General features: G+C 38.2%; 2 protein-coding genes across 5 annotated transcripts; one reads left to right on the top strand and one right to left on the bottom strand.

The window, feature by feature from the left end:
• Nucleotides 1-2,206: 2,206 nt before the first annotated feature.
• Nucleotides 2,207-12,051, bottom strand: slc39a7 (solute carrier family 39 member 7). The gene is made up of 8 exons (XM_054605562.1): nucleotides 11,794-12,051; nucleotides 8,896-9,392; nucleotides 6,173-6,341; nucleotides 5,761-5,841; nucleotides 5,459-5,587; nucleotides 5,101-5,223; nucleotides 3,714-3,910; nucleotides 2,207-3,185 (listed from the first exon to the last, which is right to left on the bottom strand). The coding sequence occupies exons 2-8, from the start codon at nucleotides 9,382-9,384 to the stop codon at nucleotides 2,931-2,933; spliced, it is 1,443 nt and encodes a 480-aa protein (XP_054461537.1). The 5' UTR covers nucleotides 9,385-9,392; nucleotides 11,794-12,051; the 3' UTR covers nucleotides 2,207-2,930.
• A 1,493-nt stretch (nucleotides 12,052-13,544) lies between these two features.
• LOC129096898 (major histocompatibility complex class I-related gene protein-like) lies at nucleotides 13,545-17,014 on the top strand. Of its 4 annotated transcripts, XM_054605587.1 has the most exons (7): nucleotides 13,545-13,642; nucleotides 14,363-14,629; nucleotides 14,853-15,131; nucleotides 15,367-15,669; nucleotides 16,534-16,650; nucleotides 16,748-16,765; nucleotides 16,907-17,014. In XM_054605587.1, exons 1-7 carry the CDS (start codon nucleotides 13,573-13,575, stop codon nucleotides 16,915-16,917), a joined length of 1,065 nt encoding a protein of 354 aa, XP_054461562.1. In that variant the 5' UTR covers nucleotides 13,545-13,572; the 3' UTR covers nucleotides 16,918-17,014. The 4 variants fall into 4 exon arrangements, with proteins under 4 accessions (XP_054461562.1, XP_054461563.1, XP_054461561.1 ...); XM_054605588.1 differs by lacking the exon at nucleotides 16,907-17,014 and having other exon boundaries at nucleotides 16,588-16,650; nucleotides 16,748-16,884; XM_054605586.1 differs by lacking the exon at nucleotides 16,907-17,014 and having other exon boundaries at nucleotides 16,540-16,650; nucleotides 16,748-16,884.

The following is a 17,014-nucleotide window of genomic DNA, read 5'->3' as shown; positions in this document are numbered from 1 at the left end:
ATTAGTTTGTTTCTGTACTTTTGCTCTGGTTTATGCTTTAAGATGCTTGTTTAAGGAAGGAGATGCACTTATGACTTCTGGTGACTAGTAGTTCTCTTGAATACCTATGTTGAATACACTTCCTGTAAGTCGCTTTGCATAAAAGCGTCTGCTCAATGACTGTAATGTAATGTAATGTAAATGCTGTCACGCACCACTAAAGGTTACAGGGTGTGTGGAATGTGCAAAATCTGGATGGAGGGCATTATGCAATATTCTCATGGACTGTGTTTACGGGTCTGTGTGTTACTCAATGTTATTGCGTAACACGTATAGGGATATATGTGGAGAGGCTGTGTGGCTAGGTTACCTGTGTTGTCTCGGAAGCCCAAGACAAAGTTCTACTAAGGGAGACATTAAAGGTTAATCTTAACTTATCATATACATTTAGCTATCAAATTTGAATCATTTAATTATTACTTTTTGCTATTTCAATGGTTAATTTTACCAACTGTTTTCCCACACAATGAGCCGAGCTCTTATGTCCTCTATAAAGGGTTTTCTTCGTGTCCTTAAGATGTGTTTAAAGGCTTCGGCAGACCCTAAACTTTGGAATAATCTCCCACTATGATTGAGGTCTTTGAACTCTACGGACTCTTTCAGAAAGCAGCTGAAAACCCATTAAGTTAGTCGTTTAGTTATTTATTTTATGTTTTAAATTGTGTCTTATGTCTGTTCCCTTTGTATCTTTTATCATGCTTTATTCATTTAATTCTATTTTATTAAATTTTTTAACTGTTGAGCAAATTGACTGTTGTCTTTGAAAGGTTCTGTATGAATACACTTGCTGTTTATTCCTCACTTTTAGCTACCTATTTCAACCATTTATGCATTACTTTTAGCTCCAATACAGTATATGTTTTGTTTTTTAAATAAGAACATAATTTCTGTCGATTCAATCGATCTAAAGGGTCACAAGATTATTATTAGAGTAGGATGTAAGAAAAATCTAAATCACAAATATAATTTTTTAATGTACCTGCTCATAATTTATAAACATGGTAACATAATAAATTAAAGTAGTCACAAGATGATTATAGGCTTTTCTCCTGTGATACTGAACAGTTTCAATTCCTCTAGGCTCTCTGTCTAAGAGCAGAAATTCTGCTATGTCATTCAATTAAATATCGCTTTGCCTTTTGATGTGGTCATATGCAAAACCAGGTTGTCTTTGTGCCCAACTCTTATTCAGACGGAATGTACAAGTCTACTTTTCTAACTAGAGCATCGACGCCCATTGATATCTCTGGAAATCTTTTTTCTTATTTTGAATACATAATGTATTCTCACTTACAATAAAAGCAATAATAGAAATGTATAAACAAAGACACAGGTTATGGATCAGTAGTGATCAGTGGCATCTTTTAGTCTCTGAAGCCAGTGTTTTATAAGAATGTGTTATATTGTGATATTGTGATATAAAAATAAAACACATATACATATATATATATATATATATATATATATATACAGTACCAGTCAAAAGTTTGGACACACCTTCTCATTCAACTACTTTGAAGAATCTAAAATATAAAACATTCTGGTTTGTTGAGCATTTTACCACATGATTCCATGTGTCCCTTCATAGTTTGGATGTCTTCAATATTAATCTAAAATGTAGAAAGAAATTAAGAAAAACCATTGAATGAGAAGGTGTGTCCAAACTTTTGACTGGTACTGTACATAAACCCAAATATGTCCACACAAATGTGATACATAATTAATAATAACCACATTTTCAATAAAGGTGCGCAGTGAAAGCGGGCAGTATCAAAGAGGCGCAGCATGACGCAGTAAAGTGGGTGTGGGTGTGATAAAGGATCTGCATGACAGGTAGCCGGTGTTTTCCTACTTCCTTGGTATCACTGTATGACTAACAGTTGAGAAGTATAAGAATACAGTAATACTTTCTCAGGCACTGAGGCGACGCATTGCTCCCTCTTGTGGTCAAGTCTGGTAACAGCAGCTACAATCGTTGAATTAAAAACAGGCCATGCAATTATTTCCAGACCTACTGTCACAGTGCATAACATTTCAAAGTATGTGTCATTAATTAGAGAACATGATGAAAAGTAATCTATTATGATGTTGATCTTCAGCTGTCTGTATTTTATACCTTTCTTTGTGTTTTGTGTTATTGTGTTGACATGTAAACGGTTGAAACCACTTTTCTTTTCACAAAGACTTTAATGATTTGAGAGAACATCTGTTGAAGCCACAACACTTGACTTTTATTTTGTGGAATGTAAAAATATTAACATTCAAATATGACATACAACTGATCAGATCACTGTAGAGAGAACAACTAAGTCAGACTTTTGCTTCCTCTGCTCTTTCACTGACCCAACTCTGTAGATTTAAAGACCAACCACCTGCAAAATGAATACAACATTCTGGCGGAAAGATGAATTTACTTTAAGCCACTTTTTGGAGGAAATCGGCCGTCAAGTCCCGCTGCAGTAAACGTGTGGCTGAATGATCCGTGTGGTGAAAGCGGTGATTGAATAGTCGGACGGGCAGAGGGAGAGATTCCACTTCCTGTCCTGACGGAGGCCCTCGGTGAACAACACAGCAGTCCTCAAAAACATTTCCATCATGTTTCTTTACGGCTCAAATTCTCCCACTGAGCTGTTTTTTAAGAAGCCGAAAATAAGAAATAAAAAAATCAGGGATGCGACCACGACCTGCTGAAAACACAAGACGACAAAAATCATCCGTTCGCCGTCAGTAGGTGGTGTTGGTCCCAAAACAGAATTAATTAATTAAAAAAAAAAAAGAAAATACACACCCCTGGCAAAAAATAATCCTCTTGAAAGCTACTTAAAAATACAGCATTTATTTTTTAACCGTTTTTGGCCCTTTTTTGGTTCTCCGTCCTCTCGGGCTGCGTCTCACTCGTACTCGGCGATCAGCACCATCATGCCGACTCCCAACAGCAGGGCCAGGATCTCCTTCAGCGACTGGCCGAAACTGGAGCGGCCCGCCAGCAGTTCTGGGAGCACGGTCACCGTGGCGATGTAGACGAACCCGCCGGCTGTGAACGGCAGGATCCAGGCGGTCGCCGCGGCGCCCACGCCCTCAGCCAATAGGGAGCAAGCTGTGCCGGCCAGAGCTCCCAGGGCTGTCAGCAGCTGTAGACACATGGCCTGATGGGAAAGAGGAAGTGGATTCAGAAGGACGAATAACACAACAGGAAGGAAAAAAAAAAGATGCCTTTCGGTCTCTAGAACTAAACCACACAATTTATGGCATTTTGTTGATTTTTTTTTTTATCTTTTGCAGGTTTATTTAAACAAATATTTGCAAAGAAATCTGCACAAAAAGGTGCAAAAATAAAACCCTGAAATTACACATCAATTTTGTTTAACAGTCCTGAAAATCCTCCAATTTGCTCCTTGCACATTCTTGATTTTTTGACACTTGATTTTGCTCCATGACAAAAACTAAGGATGGTTGGACACTATTGATAAGAATCAGACCACAATCCTGCACAGAAGGGTTTACCACAGTGTGTTAAAGTGGAGCAGAGGGAATATTTCACAAAGCAAAGTCAAATTGACCACTGGGTCTACTGAATACATACTCAGTGTATTAAACGTCCTGCTGACTGTCTGTTATGGATTCTTTATTCTTATACTTGACTCTAACAAACTGCAGCTTCAGGAGTCAGCTACCTTTTTTTTGGTGCAGCCAGACTGGACAAGGATGGCAAAGTCTCCGATCTCGTGTGGGACTTCGTGCAGCAGGATGGTGACGGTGGTGATGGCGCCGACTGTTGGACCAACCAGGAAGGACGCTCCGATGGCCAGACCGTCAGTAAAGTTGTGTGTGAAGTCAGCTGCCAGGTTCAGGTAACCGGACACCTTGATGTCTGTGTTGGTGGAGGGAAGGGAGAATAAATGAGGTCACAGTGAAACTCTATAGAGGATACAGGATCAGCGCTTCTGTGGTAAAGGGTTTGCCGTTTCTGTATGATGGAAGTCACAATGTTTAGATTACACACAGCTCAATGATAGCAGCAGCACATACCTGAGCCAAAAGATCACATTTCAGCCCACAGAAAGTGACGAAATAACTATTTTCGACGAATTCAATCAACGAATTAAGGGCTTGTTAAAAAAAAAAGCTTAAATAAATGATTCATAGTGTCTTTGTAAAAAGCCAAAGAAAGTGCGTTTGCAGCTCCAGAAACTAGAAAAAAAAGTCTGTCTATACACTGGATACTTATAGTGGATAATGGATATTTTTCATTTGATTGTAGGAACGTTTTAGGAAGGCAGAAGTGAATCGTTTCACTACTGTTTCAGTGTGGGATCATGATGATTGCACAATCAAAGTAATAATGTTGTTTTGATTTTGCAAGGCCAACCCTATTATTGTTTTCACCTTGTGAGTGTGCGTGTGTCATTGTTGGAAAAATGTCTTCCTGGAGACGCCTACTGTACCAGAAATACCAAAGAAGTGGTTTTGAGTACTTTGCCAGGTGTTTATGTTTTTCTGCATGACTGGTGGCAGATCTCTCATAATGATGGCTGTCCAGGAAGCTGTCAAACGTTTGGAGAACAATGAAGGCTGCGTTTGATGATGGTGTGGTCTAAGACAGACAGCTGCAATACTGATTTTTTATAAAGAAATTGTGATATTTTACATTAAAAACATATAGGCATCTAGGTCAAAATATTGTTTAAAAGCAGTTGGTTCAACACATAGTCAAAAACCATATTTCCACACTGTCATTAAAATGCTGGTGAATCTATAGTTATAAGTGACCTAGACACTTTCACTCAAATTCAGTTTTAATATAAACATCTATGTCTTTCAACATGTTTATGCTCTCAACACAAACAGATCTACAAGAACGTTTGATTTAATGGAATGCAAAATAAAACATAAAATGTGTGAGTGCTGAAGTGCAAAGAGTCTGAATTTGGTGTTTTATTAACTAGAAATACATTTGCACAATGTCAAATATCACTTTGTTTTTAAGTTGTGAATTTCTTACATGTGCAGTAACTGACCAGCAGCTGGAGCCTTTAAAAAATAAATAAATGTTTTGTTCACCTGTGGTCTTTGTCTCTTCCTTCTTTGGCACCGTCACATCTTTGCCTGGTTTCTCCTCTTTCTTCTTCTTCTTCTTCTTTTCTTTTTCTTCTTCTCCATCACTGTCCTTTTCTTTGGGAGCATCTGGAAATGTGACATAAAAGTTTAAATCCTCAGATCAACTGTAGAGATTACGAGCAGTAGATACAAAGGCTGATTTAATGATGATTTTAACATGCTGAGCAAAATAATACAAATGTACCCAATAACAATCTTATTTTCATCAATATTAAGAATACTTTTTTTTGCAGATCAGTATTTTATATATATATATATAACAATAAAAAATATTCTGTCAGAAAGAATTTCCGATGCGTACCATGCGCGTGCCCGTGTGAATGGCTGTGGCCTCCCTTCAGCGCCCGCACAAACTTCTCCACAACCAGGAAGGCGATGATCCCACCGAGAACCCACAGACCCACTGACATCATGTGATCGTGGGCCGCTCCTGTGCAGGTAGTCGATATTATTATTATAACAGTAAACAGCTGAAAATTGTAGATAAAGGGAATTTTTTTTGGGGGTGTGAATTTCTTTGGTTGATTTTTGCACCTGGTATCATCTGTCAATAACAAGAGCATAAACTGATGTAAAACAAAAGAAAAGGGTATAACTGCGTACCATGGGAGTGACCGTGGTCATGTGACTCCTCCCTCGCCTCCGAGTGTGCGTGATCTTCTTCTCCATGGTGAGAGTGGGGCTCTGTGCACAACAAATACCACACAAGCAGAAAACAAACATCAAACTCAGACAGATAAACTGAAGATCCTGCAGCCGTGTGTGTTTTTGATGAGCATTTTGATCATAATTATCAGTGTTGAGGTTATTCATGTTAAGTCTCCGGACATATACAGTGTTTGTTTCAAGAGGGGACTATTTTCTCTGTCGTAGTCTTCTTGTGACCTAACGAGTCATCTCATATTAAGGTGTTTTCCATTACAAATGCACCTAAACAAAGAGTTTGTTTCAAGTTAGCATGCAAAAGGTGGAGAGGTCAATGACAGATTGAGACTTGTACGGATCGACTACCCACCCAGAGCGTGTGGTATGAGGTGGAGGAAGGCGTCACCCAGCAGTCCACCTGAGGCGAAGCTGAGCAGCACCTTGAGCAGGTTCTGGTGCTTGTCGCTGTTGGACTGGACTGGGATCAGGAACAGGATGAGGAACGGAGCAGCACTGATGAGCAGGGTCGCTCCGATGGCCTGAGGACAGGAAATGAGGGAGGTTTACTCTTTTATTTCACACAACAGGAGGGGACAACAGAAATTAGAGGGGAAAGGAGCAGAACAGTGATCTGTCTGGAGGCTTTTCTGAGGTTAAACATGTATGGGGATCTCAGATTTGTGATCAAAAAGCTGTTGTTATCGATCAGTACCAATGATTTCAAGAAATGATTACATGGGAAGCCTGCTCCTTATAGGCTTTTTGGCCTTACAGCATCTGATTTACCTCCTGATAATAGAGTTTAATCAACAATCAATGCGAGTAGAATTATGCTTAATTAAATTCCATAGGAGGTGGACAAAATAACATGAACACTTACAACAGAATGCGATAATGAAACAACACTACAAACTATGGCTTTTAAACGTCAATTTCACCTAATGACAGTACCTCCAATTCCTTTAAAGAAATAGTTTGACATACAGTGGGTACGGAAAGTATTCAGACCCCTTTAAATTGTTCACCCTTTGTTTCATTGCAGCCATTTGCTAAAATCGAAAAAGTTCATTTTTTTTCACATTAATGTACACTCAGCAACCCATCTTGACAGAAAAAAAACAGAAATGTAGAAATTTTTGCAAATTTATTAAAAAAGAAAAACTGAAATATCACATGGTCATAAGTATTCAGACCCTTTGCTCAGTATTGAGTAGAAGCACCCTTTTGAGCTAGTACAGCCATGAGTCTTCTTGGGAATGATGCAACAAGTTTCTCACACCTGGATTTGGGGATCCTCTGCCATTCTTCCTTGCAGATCCAGTTCTGTCAGGTTGGATGGTGAACGTTGGTGGACAGCCATTTTCAGGTCTCTCCAGAGATGCTCAATTGGGTTTAGGTCAGGGCTCTGGCTGGGCCAGTCAAGAATGGTCACAGACTTGTTCCGAAGCCACTCCTTTGTTATTTTAGCTGTGTGCTTCGGGTCATTGTCTTGTTGGAAGGTGAACCTTCGGCCCAGTCTGAGGTCCTGAGCACTCTGGAGGAGGTTTTCTTCCAGGATATCTCTGTACTTGGCCGCATTCATCTTTCCTTCAATTGCAACCAGTCGTCTTGTCCCTGCAGCTGAACAACACCCCCATAGCATGATGCTGCCACCACCATGTTTCACTGTTGGGATTGTATTGGGCAGGTGATGAGCAGTGCCTGGTTTTCTCCACACATACCGCTTAGAATTAACGCCAAAAAGTTCAATCTTGGTCTCATCAGACCAGAGAATCTTATTTCTCATAGTTTGGGAGTCCTCCATGTGTTTTTTGGCAAACTCTATGCGGGCTTTCATATGTCTTGCACTGAGGAGAGGCTTCCGTCGGGCCACTCTGCCATAAAGCCCCGACTGGTGGAGGGCTGCAGTGATAGTTGACTTTGTGGAACTTTCTCCCATCTCCCTACTGCATCTCTGGAGCTCAGCCACAGTGATCTTTGGGTTCTTCTTTACCTCTCTCACCAAGGCTCTTCTCCCACGATTGCTCAGTTTGGCTGGACGGCCAGGTCTAGGAAGAGTTCTGGTCATCCCATACTTCTTCCATTTAAGGATTATGGAGGCCACTGTGCTCTTAGGAACCTTGAGTGCTGCAGAAATTCTTTTGTAACCTTGGCCAGATCTGTGCCTTGCCACAATTCTGTCTCTGAGCTCCTTGGGCAGTTCCTTCGACCTCATGATTCTCATTTGTTCTGACATGCACTGTGAGCTGTAAGGTCTTATATAGACAGGTGTGTGCCTTTCCTAATCAAGTCCAATCAGTTTAATTAAACACAGCTGGACTCCAATGAAGGAGTAGAACCATCTCAAGGAGGATCAGAAGAAATGGACAGCATGTGAGTTAAATATGAGTGTCACAGCAAAGGGTCTGAATACTTATGACCATGTGATATTTCAGTTTTTCTTTTTTAATAAATTTGCAAAAATTTCTACATTTCTGTTTTTTTCTGTCAAGATGGGTTGCTGAGTGTACATTAATGCGGAAAAAAATGAACTTTTTCGATTTTAGCAAATGGCTGCAATGAAACAAAGAGTGAAAAATTTAAAGGGGTCTGAATACTTTCCGTACCCACTGTACATTGCCGAGAGTGAGATAAGATTGATACCACTCTCATATTTACTTGTAAAATATGGACCGGAGGTGAGGAGTTCATAAAAACTGAAAACAGGGAAATGGTGAGTCTCGGTTATGTTCCAGACCATTTCTTGTCCAGACGCAGCGACTTCCTGGAGTCTGAACGGACAGATGTGAGAGTGTTATCAATCTTCTCTTCAAACTCTCAGCAGGAAGGCAAATCAGAAAACAATTCCTTTAAAATGTTGATTGGTGCAGGCTGATATATTTGTAGTTGAACTGTGTAGCTGAATGTGAGTAAACAGACATGCAAGGAGCAAAATCTGAGCGCTGCATCCTACAGCGTGACCCTGAGCAGCGCCACTGAAAGCTGCTCTACGGGGGATAAAATACTTTGAATCATCTCCACATGTCTAATAGGTAATCCCGACCACATTTCAAACAGACAACCCATTGATCACTTTCTAACCCATGACCTCACCTGTGTCCAGAGCTCCACCAAGTCCCTCTTCTCTCCTTCGGCCTCCCTCTTCACCCTCTCCCCTCCGTGGGAGTGTCCGTGTCCACTCTCCTCCTTGTGCACCCGAACAACATCCTCCTGATGAGCGTGCCCGTGATCGTGAGCGTGCCCGTGATCGTGAGCATGCCCGTGATCGTGCCCGTGATCGTGAGCATGCCCGTGATCGTGAGCGTGCCCGTGTCCATGATCGTGAGCGTGCCCGTGATCGTGAGCGTGCCCGTGGTGCTCCTCTTCAGGTGCAGGGAGGTTGGCCTCGGCGCTCCACTTGCTCGCTCCGTGGAACATCCTCACATCTTCTTGGTGATCGTCTTCTCCGTGGGAGTGGCCGTGGTGATGGTGGCCGTGGTCGTGGTCGCCATGGGAATGGCTGTGGGCGGCGGTTGAATGGGCGGCTAACAGGAGCACCGCAGACGTGGCCAGCGTCAGTGCCAGCAGACGTACACAACCCATATTATCCCCTTTGACAAAGAGAGAAACAGTGAGAAAAACATAAATGTAGAAACTCACAGGTGTCTGATGATGAATCAGAGTAAAATTGTTTACTCTGATGTACTCCACCAGATAATCAAGAGTAAATGAGTTACGCATGTTATGCCTGCTGGATTGTAAACACTATTTTGTTCATGCAAATAAACCAATAGCTTCACTCTCCTACTACTATCATGGTGGATTTAAAAAATGAAATTGCAATTAAATTAGAATAAAATGTAATCATCACTTTGCCACTAACTGCTCTCATGTCCAAATATGCACAATTACAGAGAAATACAACATATATTTAATGCCATTCTTGTTTTAAGATGTTATGCATTTACGATAGCTACATAGCATATCTGCGAGTGTGATTTCATGCACTAAAGAACTGAAGAAATCTTCTTTTCTTTTCCCCTTTGATATAAAAGCAGCAGGAAGAGAGCAGTTCCAGCAACATGTGTGATTATAGAAAACATGTGTGATTATAGAGAAAGCGCAACAAGCTATTGCAACATTTAGTTTCTCATTCCTGTTCAGTGAGTAATTTGTGAGGAAATGAACTGTCGAAAAATACTGCACTGATTTTAGTTCATTTGCGGGAAACCACAGCTTAAATAGAAGAAAGAAAACAGTTACAGAGGATTTGTTTTACTTGTAAGAAATGTTGTACTTCATGTAAAGCATCAGCAAATAAAGTGTTTGGGAGGTTTGTTGTGCTCCACATTACAGTGCTGTCTTGTATAGTGAAATATGCATCTCCATGTACACACCATCAGACTCTATGTAGTCAAATGAGTACGCGATAACCACCAAATCTGGTTTAAGTGATCAGACAACATGCATCCTTTATGAAAATGGGGTGTGATATCCGTCTGTATGTTGAGCTCTCCTCTCTTCATCAGAACAGCCAGCTTACATTATAGTGCCAACATGGCAGGTATTCAAACTGCACGATAATTTGGCTTCTGCAGTGACTCAAAATGGGGATGCATTTGCTGCATCATGGTCAGTGGTGGAAGAAGTACTCAGATCATTTACAGATATAAAACTAGCAAATCTCAGTGAAAAAGAACAACATCTTCCTCCTGTTTTCTTGTTGTTTATAATGTATTGTTATTATAAATCATATCTTGTAAAAATGCTTTTTCAACAATATTTCACACCATATGTATATTATTTTTGTATTCGTTATAGTATTGTGATTTTGTTTTAATATAATATAGGATATAAGATGAATAAGATATAAATATATATTAATTTATATATATATACATACAGTACCAGTCAAAAGTTTGGACACACCTTCTCATTCAATGGTTTTTATTATTTTTATTTTTTCTACATTGTAGATTAATATTGAAGACATCCAAACTATGAAGGAACACATATGGAATTATGTGGTAAACAAACAAATGCTCAACAAACCAGAATACGTTTTATATTTTAGATTCTTCAAAGTAGTTGAATGAGAAGGTGTGTCCAAACTTTTGACTGGTACTGTGTATATATATATATATATATATATATATATATATATATATATATATATATATATATATATATATAAATTATAAATACATTATAAATAAATATATATAATAAATTATAAATAAATCAAAATAGATTATAATATTTATTATTTATAAATAGTATAGTATATATATATATATATATAAAAAAAAACAATAAATAAATATATTAATTAATATTAATATATATTATATATATATGATATATATATTATATATATATATATATATATATATATATATATATAAGATATTTGGGCTTCAAATAAGCCCAGTGTGCTTTCTGCCTCTTCCTGCACTGTAATATTATTCATCAATGTTATGTTTTTTATATTTTTCAATTGTACCAATTAAAACTAGCTAGATTGCAGTGGAATAAAGTCCTGCATTTAGGATTTTGCTTGATTGAAAGTACTAGTATTGCCACTAAAAATATACTTAACAGTTGTAAAAAGCACTATGCATGCAGACTGCATGCTAGTTGATATTTTACTAAATCACTGGATCATAACTAATGATGCACATCACTGTAATGCTGCAGGTGGTGCAGGTTTAACTCATATAATCCACAATAATGCATCATTTTCATGTGTTAAAGGGACAGTTCACCCCAAAGTTAAGTGACATGCAATTTACACAATATCTGCAAAACTCCTCAAAACAATCTAGATTAATAACCAGCACCACAGGTCAAAGCAGACACATGCACTTTTGTTTATTTGGGGGTGAAATGTTCCTGCAGAAAACAGAAAGCCTGCTAGCCTCACATGCTAACAGCTGAGCTAACAGCGTGCTAACGTGTTGCTGAGGCATTTCCTGCAACATGCATTGAAAAAGCACAACAATGAAGACTTACCTGATTGTGTCAGGTATCACTGCCTGCTGGACGGCTGGTTTACTGTCTGTCCTGCGTGTAATTTGTCTCGATAACCCGCAAAACACTGTGTCTGCGTGGATGCTCCTGGTAAGACGTGGCGTTTGCTCAAGTGAAATCTCGCGAGAGTTCATTACACTCCCTAATTTGCAATTGTTTGTTTTTTCTACATGTTTTTTTTTTTTTTTTAGAAGATTATAATATGATGTGAAGGTGTTTTGTATTATTTTAAAAATACTTTCCTGCTCTTAAGTACGGGGGGAAATGGATTTGTGAACACAAATGAGGTCTCGTTAGAAAGTCTCGCGAGATTTAACCAGTGTTTTGACTCATCACTGCTAGAGGCAGCAGCAGTGGCATCCTGGAGGAGAACAGGATGTAGGTACGTTTGTCTGAGACTGGTGTTGTAAATTAAAAAGATAATAATAAACATGTGTATCAAACTTTCTTGGCTTAACAATAAATTGCAGATTAAGGATTTTACAACATATAAATCAACTATTAATTGTGTGTTATTGCAGGTTATGCAGTATAAAGTAGTTTAAATTGAACTCCACCTTTATCAGATACATCACTATAGTGATATGTACATCAATGCATCAATAATTATAATCCAGTAATATAGTTTATGATTCTAAAATGAATAAAGTTTTATAAAAATATGTTTTACTATGCAGTAGCTGCACCATGCAATGGATTGGATTTTACTAAATATAAATCAACTAATAAGATAAGATAAGATAAGATAAGATAAAATAAAATAATCCATTATTAGTCCCGCAGCGGGGAAATTTACAGGATTACAGCAGAATAGGTTCTAGTGCAAACAAGAGACATAGTAAAAGAAAAACAAGATAAAAAAGTATTATATATAAGCAATATATTGCAGGTTAAGCAGTATAAAGTAGTTTAAATTGAACTCCACCTTTACCAGATACATCACTATAGTGATATGTACATCAATGCATCAATAATTATAATCCAGTAATATAGTTTATGATTGTAAAATGGATTCCGCATAGAGTACTTATGCTTTTGTTACTTAATACTATATATTTGATGTAATGCTTTTGTGCTTTTTTCAGATGTTTCCTTGTAACTGTTTTTTTCACACTTTGGGGTTGCAACATTCACTTAAGTTCAATATCTGTTCTTCTTCCATCTTTATATATTTGTATAAAATATGTAGAAACATCAGAATAAAAGTTTTATAAAAATATATTTTATAAAAATATTGTTTTACTATGCAGTAGCTGCACCATGCATTTACTTTACCTTAGTTATTAATTGACATTATTTTGTAAAAATCTGTTTTCACTTTGAGATTAAACCTTTTGCAAATTCTTGTCAAAAAAGCCAAATTATATTGACCTATATTTCATGTATAAAACAACCTGTGAAACATCCAATGCGGAGAATACATTTATAGGCATTGTATTTTAAAGCTAATGCTTTTGAATCCAGGACTTTTACTTGTAACTGTTTTTTTCACACTTTGGTGTTGCAACATTCACTTAAGTTCAATATCTGTTCTTCTTCCATCTTTATATATTTGTATAAAATATGTAGAAACATCAGAATAAAAGTTTTATGAAAATGTTTTACTATGCAGTAGCTGCACCATGCATTGGAAAGTTATTTTTGTTGTACCTTTGCAACTACACCTGTATACAAGCCACGCCCTATACAAGCCACAACCTGTACTGCACAGGTTCAGTATCAAATGCGACCGTCGAAACAGGTGACTCTCCGTTAAGCTCCATGCTTTACTTATCAAACTATATGAAACCCTTATTTGTGTTTCTGCTCTTCTGTCATGTTGCATCTACAGGTAAGATCACAGTGTGACTCTCACCGTTATTACAGATGTTTCTTGCTATTATTTTTGCTGTAAAACTTGTTTCATTAAGTTCCTCTTTAGAGCGACATTAAGAACCACAGTTTCACTTTCACTCTGTTACACTGCATTTAAAATAATGCCATACTTCAAACGTGTCTATTTGACAATGTCTTAACATGATCAGACTATGTATTGTTTTTACGTAGGCCTACGCGCCAGTGCGTTTAAAAACACTTATTCTGCATTTGTGCTTTAGGAAGAAATAAAAAAAATGTTCATAACTGTTGATAGGAAACGATGTCGAACCTCAGTTTGAAATGATGTTCGTATCTTTTGGGGAGATGAAGACTATCTGACAATATTATTGTTTGTAGATCAAATTATATATAAAAACTTTTGCAACAAATTAATTAAATAATAATTCCCCAAGTACACAGTTGCAAAAGAACAAATATCTTGTGTAGGAAGGCCAAGGTTACAAGACATCAAATAGGGCAACAATAGAATAAATATTTATTTAATGTAAACTGTCTAACCATCTTACTAACAACATAAAATTAGTAACGGGAGTAGGACTATAACAAATTGTTTAGGTAGCTCATTGTTATTGAACATATTTTTAAATTCACCTTTTTTTTGGAATTGACATTCAAACATATCCCCAAAACGAATAAAATTCAGTTCCAAAAAGAAACCCTCTTTGTCCTGCAGTGAAACACTCACTGAAATATTTCAGTACTTCAACTTCCGGAGTCCCAAACTTTCCAGAGTTTGTGGCTGTTGCGATGGTCGATGAAGTCCAGGCGGGTTACTGTGAGAGCAACATGAAGACCCCGGAGCCCAGACAGGACTGGGTGAGAGATTTGATAAAGGATGACCCAAAACAGCTGGAGTGGTATTCTCTGCAGTGTATCCGCGCTCAGCACTCCTTCAGAGCCAACATTGACGACTTGAAGCAACGCTTAAACCAAACTGGAGGTAGGCATGTTTAGCTTTCTGTATAAACACACCAACATCAGTGCTTTTGATATAAAGAATATGGATATTGCTTCTCTTTGTTTCCCAGCAGCTGATGAGTGGCTTCCACAGAGCCAATAATTGGTGTTAGTGGATCACAGAGTCTCTGTGGTGAAGATGTGATATTATCTGTTAATAATCGTCTTTGCTGGGTCGTCACTTTTTCCCTCTCTACCTCTCTCAGGCATCCACATTTTACAGAGGATGAGCGGCTGTGAGTGGGATGATGTGACTGGAGAGGAGATTGGTTTTAATCAGTATGGTTACGATGGAGAGGACTTCATTGCGTTGGACCTGCAGACGCTGACGTGGACTGCTTCAAAACAGCAGGCGTTCACCACCAAACTTAGATGGGATGCTGATAAAACCAGATTAGAGGACAATAAACATAACTTGATCAACATATGTCCCAACTTCCTGAAGAAGTCCTTGCACTATGGGAGGAGCTTTCTGCAGAGAACAGGTATTTCACAAAGAAGCATAGATTAGAAAACATTCTCAATTATGAATAGAGATTTGTGTAGCAGATCTTTATTTTACCTCTCCATTAATTATCTTACAACCCCCAGATTTGTGTTGTTTTACATTTGTTGTCATTGATTAATGTTAACTATACAGCTAATGTCGTGCAGTACCTCACTAGTAATAATTTGGTAGTCATATAAACACTTTTCTTGTTTGTTTTTTTTCCTCCCTAGACCTTCCCTCAGTGTCTCTCCTCCAGAAGACTCCCTCGTCTCCAGTCAGCTGCCACGCTACAGGTTTCTACCCTGACAGAGCCATGATGTTCTGGAGGAAAGATGGCGAGGAGGTTCATGAGGACGTGGACCACGGAGAGATCCTCCCCAACCACGACGGATCCTTCCAGATGAGCGTGGACCTGAACCTTTCATCAGTCGCACCTGAAGAGTGGAGGAGGTACGACTGTGTGTTTCATCTCTCTGGTTGGAAGGACGACATCATCACCAAACTGGACCAAGCAGTGATCAGGACCAACCGGGGTAAGACTGAGATCAGACGTGACAAATTAATCCAATCCTAAGCTTTTTTCTCTGATGTTGATGAGTGTATTCTGTCATATTCCATTAGTGCTCAAGTAATAAATACGAAAGACAAACAATTAAGGCAAAAACGTAGCAAAATTCATGGGAGCTTCCAGCCGCAGCATGTATGCATTGCATTAATTAAGAAAGAACTGTTTAGAAACTGGTGTGTTTAGTGCCAAAAAAAAGCTTTATTGTCTGTATATTTAATAAGTTAAAAAAAATGCAAAAAATACCCACAAAAACTCACATAAAACACAGTACATCAGTGACGATTTGTGCTTTTATTGGAGACAGTATTGTTGTTGTTCGTGGTCTCCGTTTTAACCCTGTTAGCTGCAGGTGCAAAAGTTTCTTATATGTTGTATATATTTGTCTATAGCATAGTGTGGCCCTAGGAAACATTGAACGTGGCATGAAATGTATGCATTATTTTTAATCACCCGTGGTCCATTACAATACTTCCACATTTAATACACTACTCAGCAACGACTGTTGGTTGCATGGCTACTAGTGGCCCCTTGTGAGTATTGCTGAAATTATGTTCTGCCATCAATAATAGTGCTGTTAGCTAAAGATAGCGGTTTTGACGGATAATATGAAGTTTAATGTAGAAGTGATATGGAAAAGATATTTTATTTTTCATGTGTGGCCCTTCAAAACTGTGGTTTTGGCTTCAGTATGACTGACTGTGAAGTTTTCAAAGTTATTTTTTTTAGCAAATAGTTGTTTGCTGCCACATTAATGCTGTGTATATGGAATAGAAAACCTTTGAAACGCAACAATTCAACTGAACTCAAAGTGTGAATGTGCTGTTTTTAGTTCCAGGTTCTTCCTCTGAGTTTCCTGCTGGTTTGGTTGTTGGAGTTGTTGTAGGACTGCTGGTGCTCCTGGTGATCTGCATCACTGGACTCTTCATCTGGAGGAGGAACAATAATGGTGAGTAACCGGGATGTTTTTATTCCAGTAATGAATTATTATATTTTGTGTGATACTTCTGGTATAAGTCAATTTATTTCTTTCATCTGTATTTCAGGGTTCCTGCCTGTTAACAGTAAGTATTTAAAATAGATTTTCTAGTTTTTCCCCCTTGTGGACGAGAAACTTAAATCCTGTTCACCATAAAATAAATTTCCGCATAATGTGGACAGCAATATGTCAAGGATTTGACTTTATTTACTATTTGTCTTGACAGGGAGGCAGTGAAGATTAGAAGAGGATGCTGGAGTCCACAATATCTCTTGATTTTTAAGACAGGAATTGATATAAATCCATCTAAAGAGTACTGACAGATAAAGCTGGT

Source organism: Anoplopoma fimbria, chromosome 10 (genome assembly GCF_027596085.1).
Source record: "Anoplopoma fimbria isolate UVic2021 breed Golden Eagle Sablefish chromosome 10, Afim_UVic_2022, whole genome shotgun sequence".
NCBI lineage: Eukaryota > Metazoa > Chordata > Actinopteri > Perciformes > Anoplopomatidae > Anoplopoma > Anoplopoma fimbria.
The sequence above is the reverse complement of the archived record's forward strand: the minus strand, read 5'-3'. Positions and strand labels throughout refer to the sequence as shown.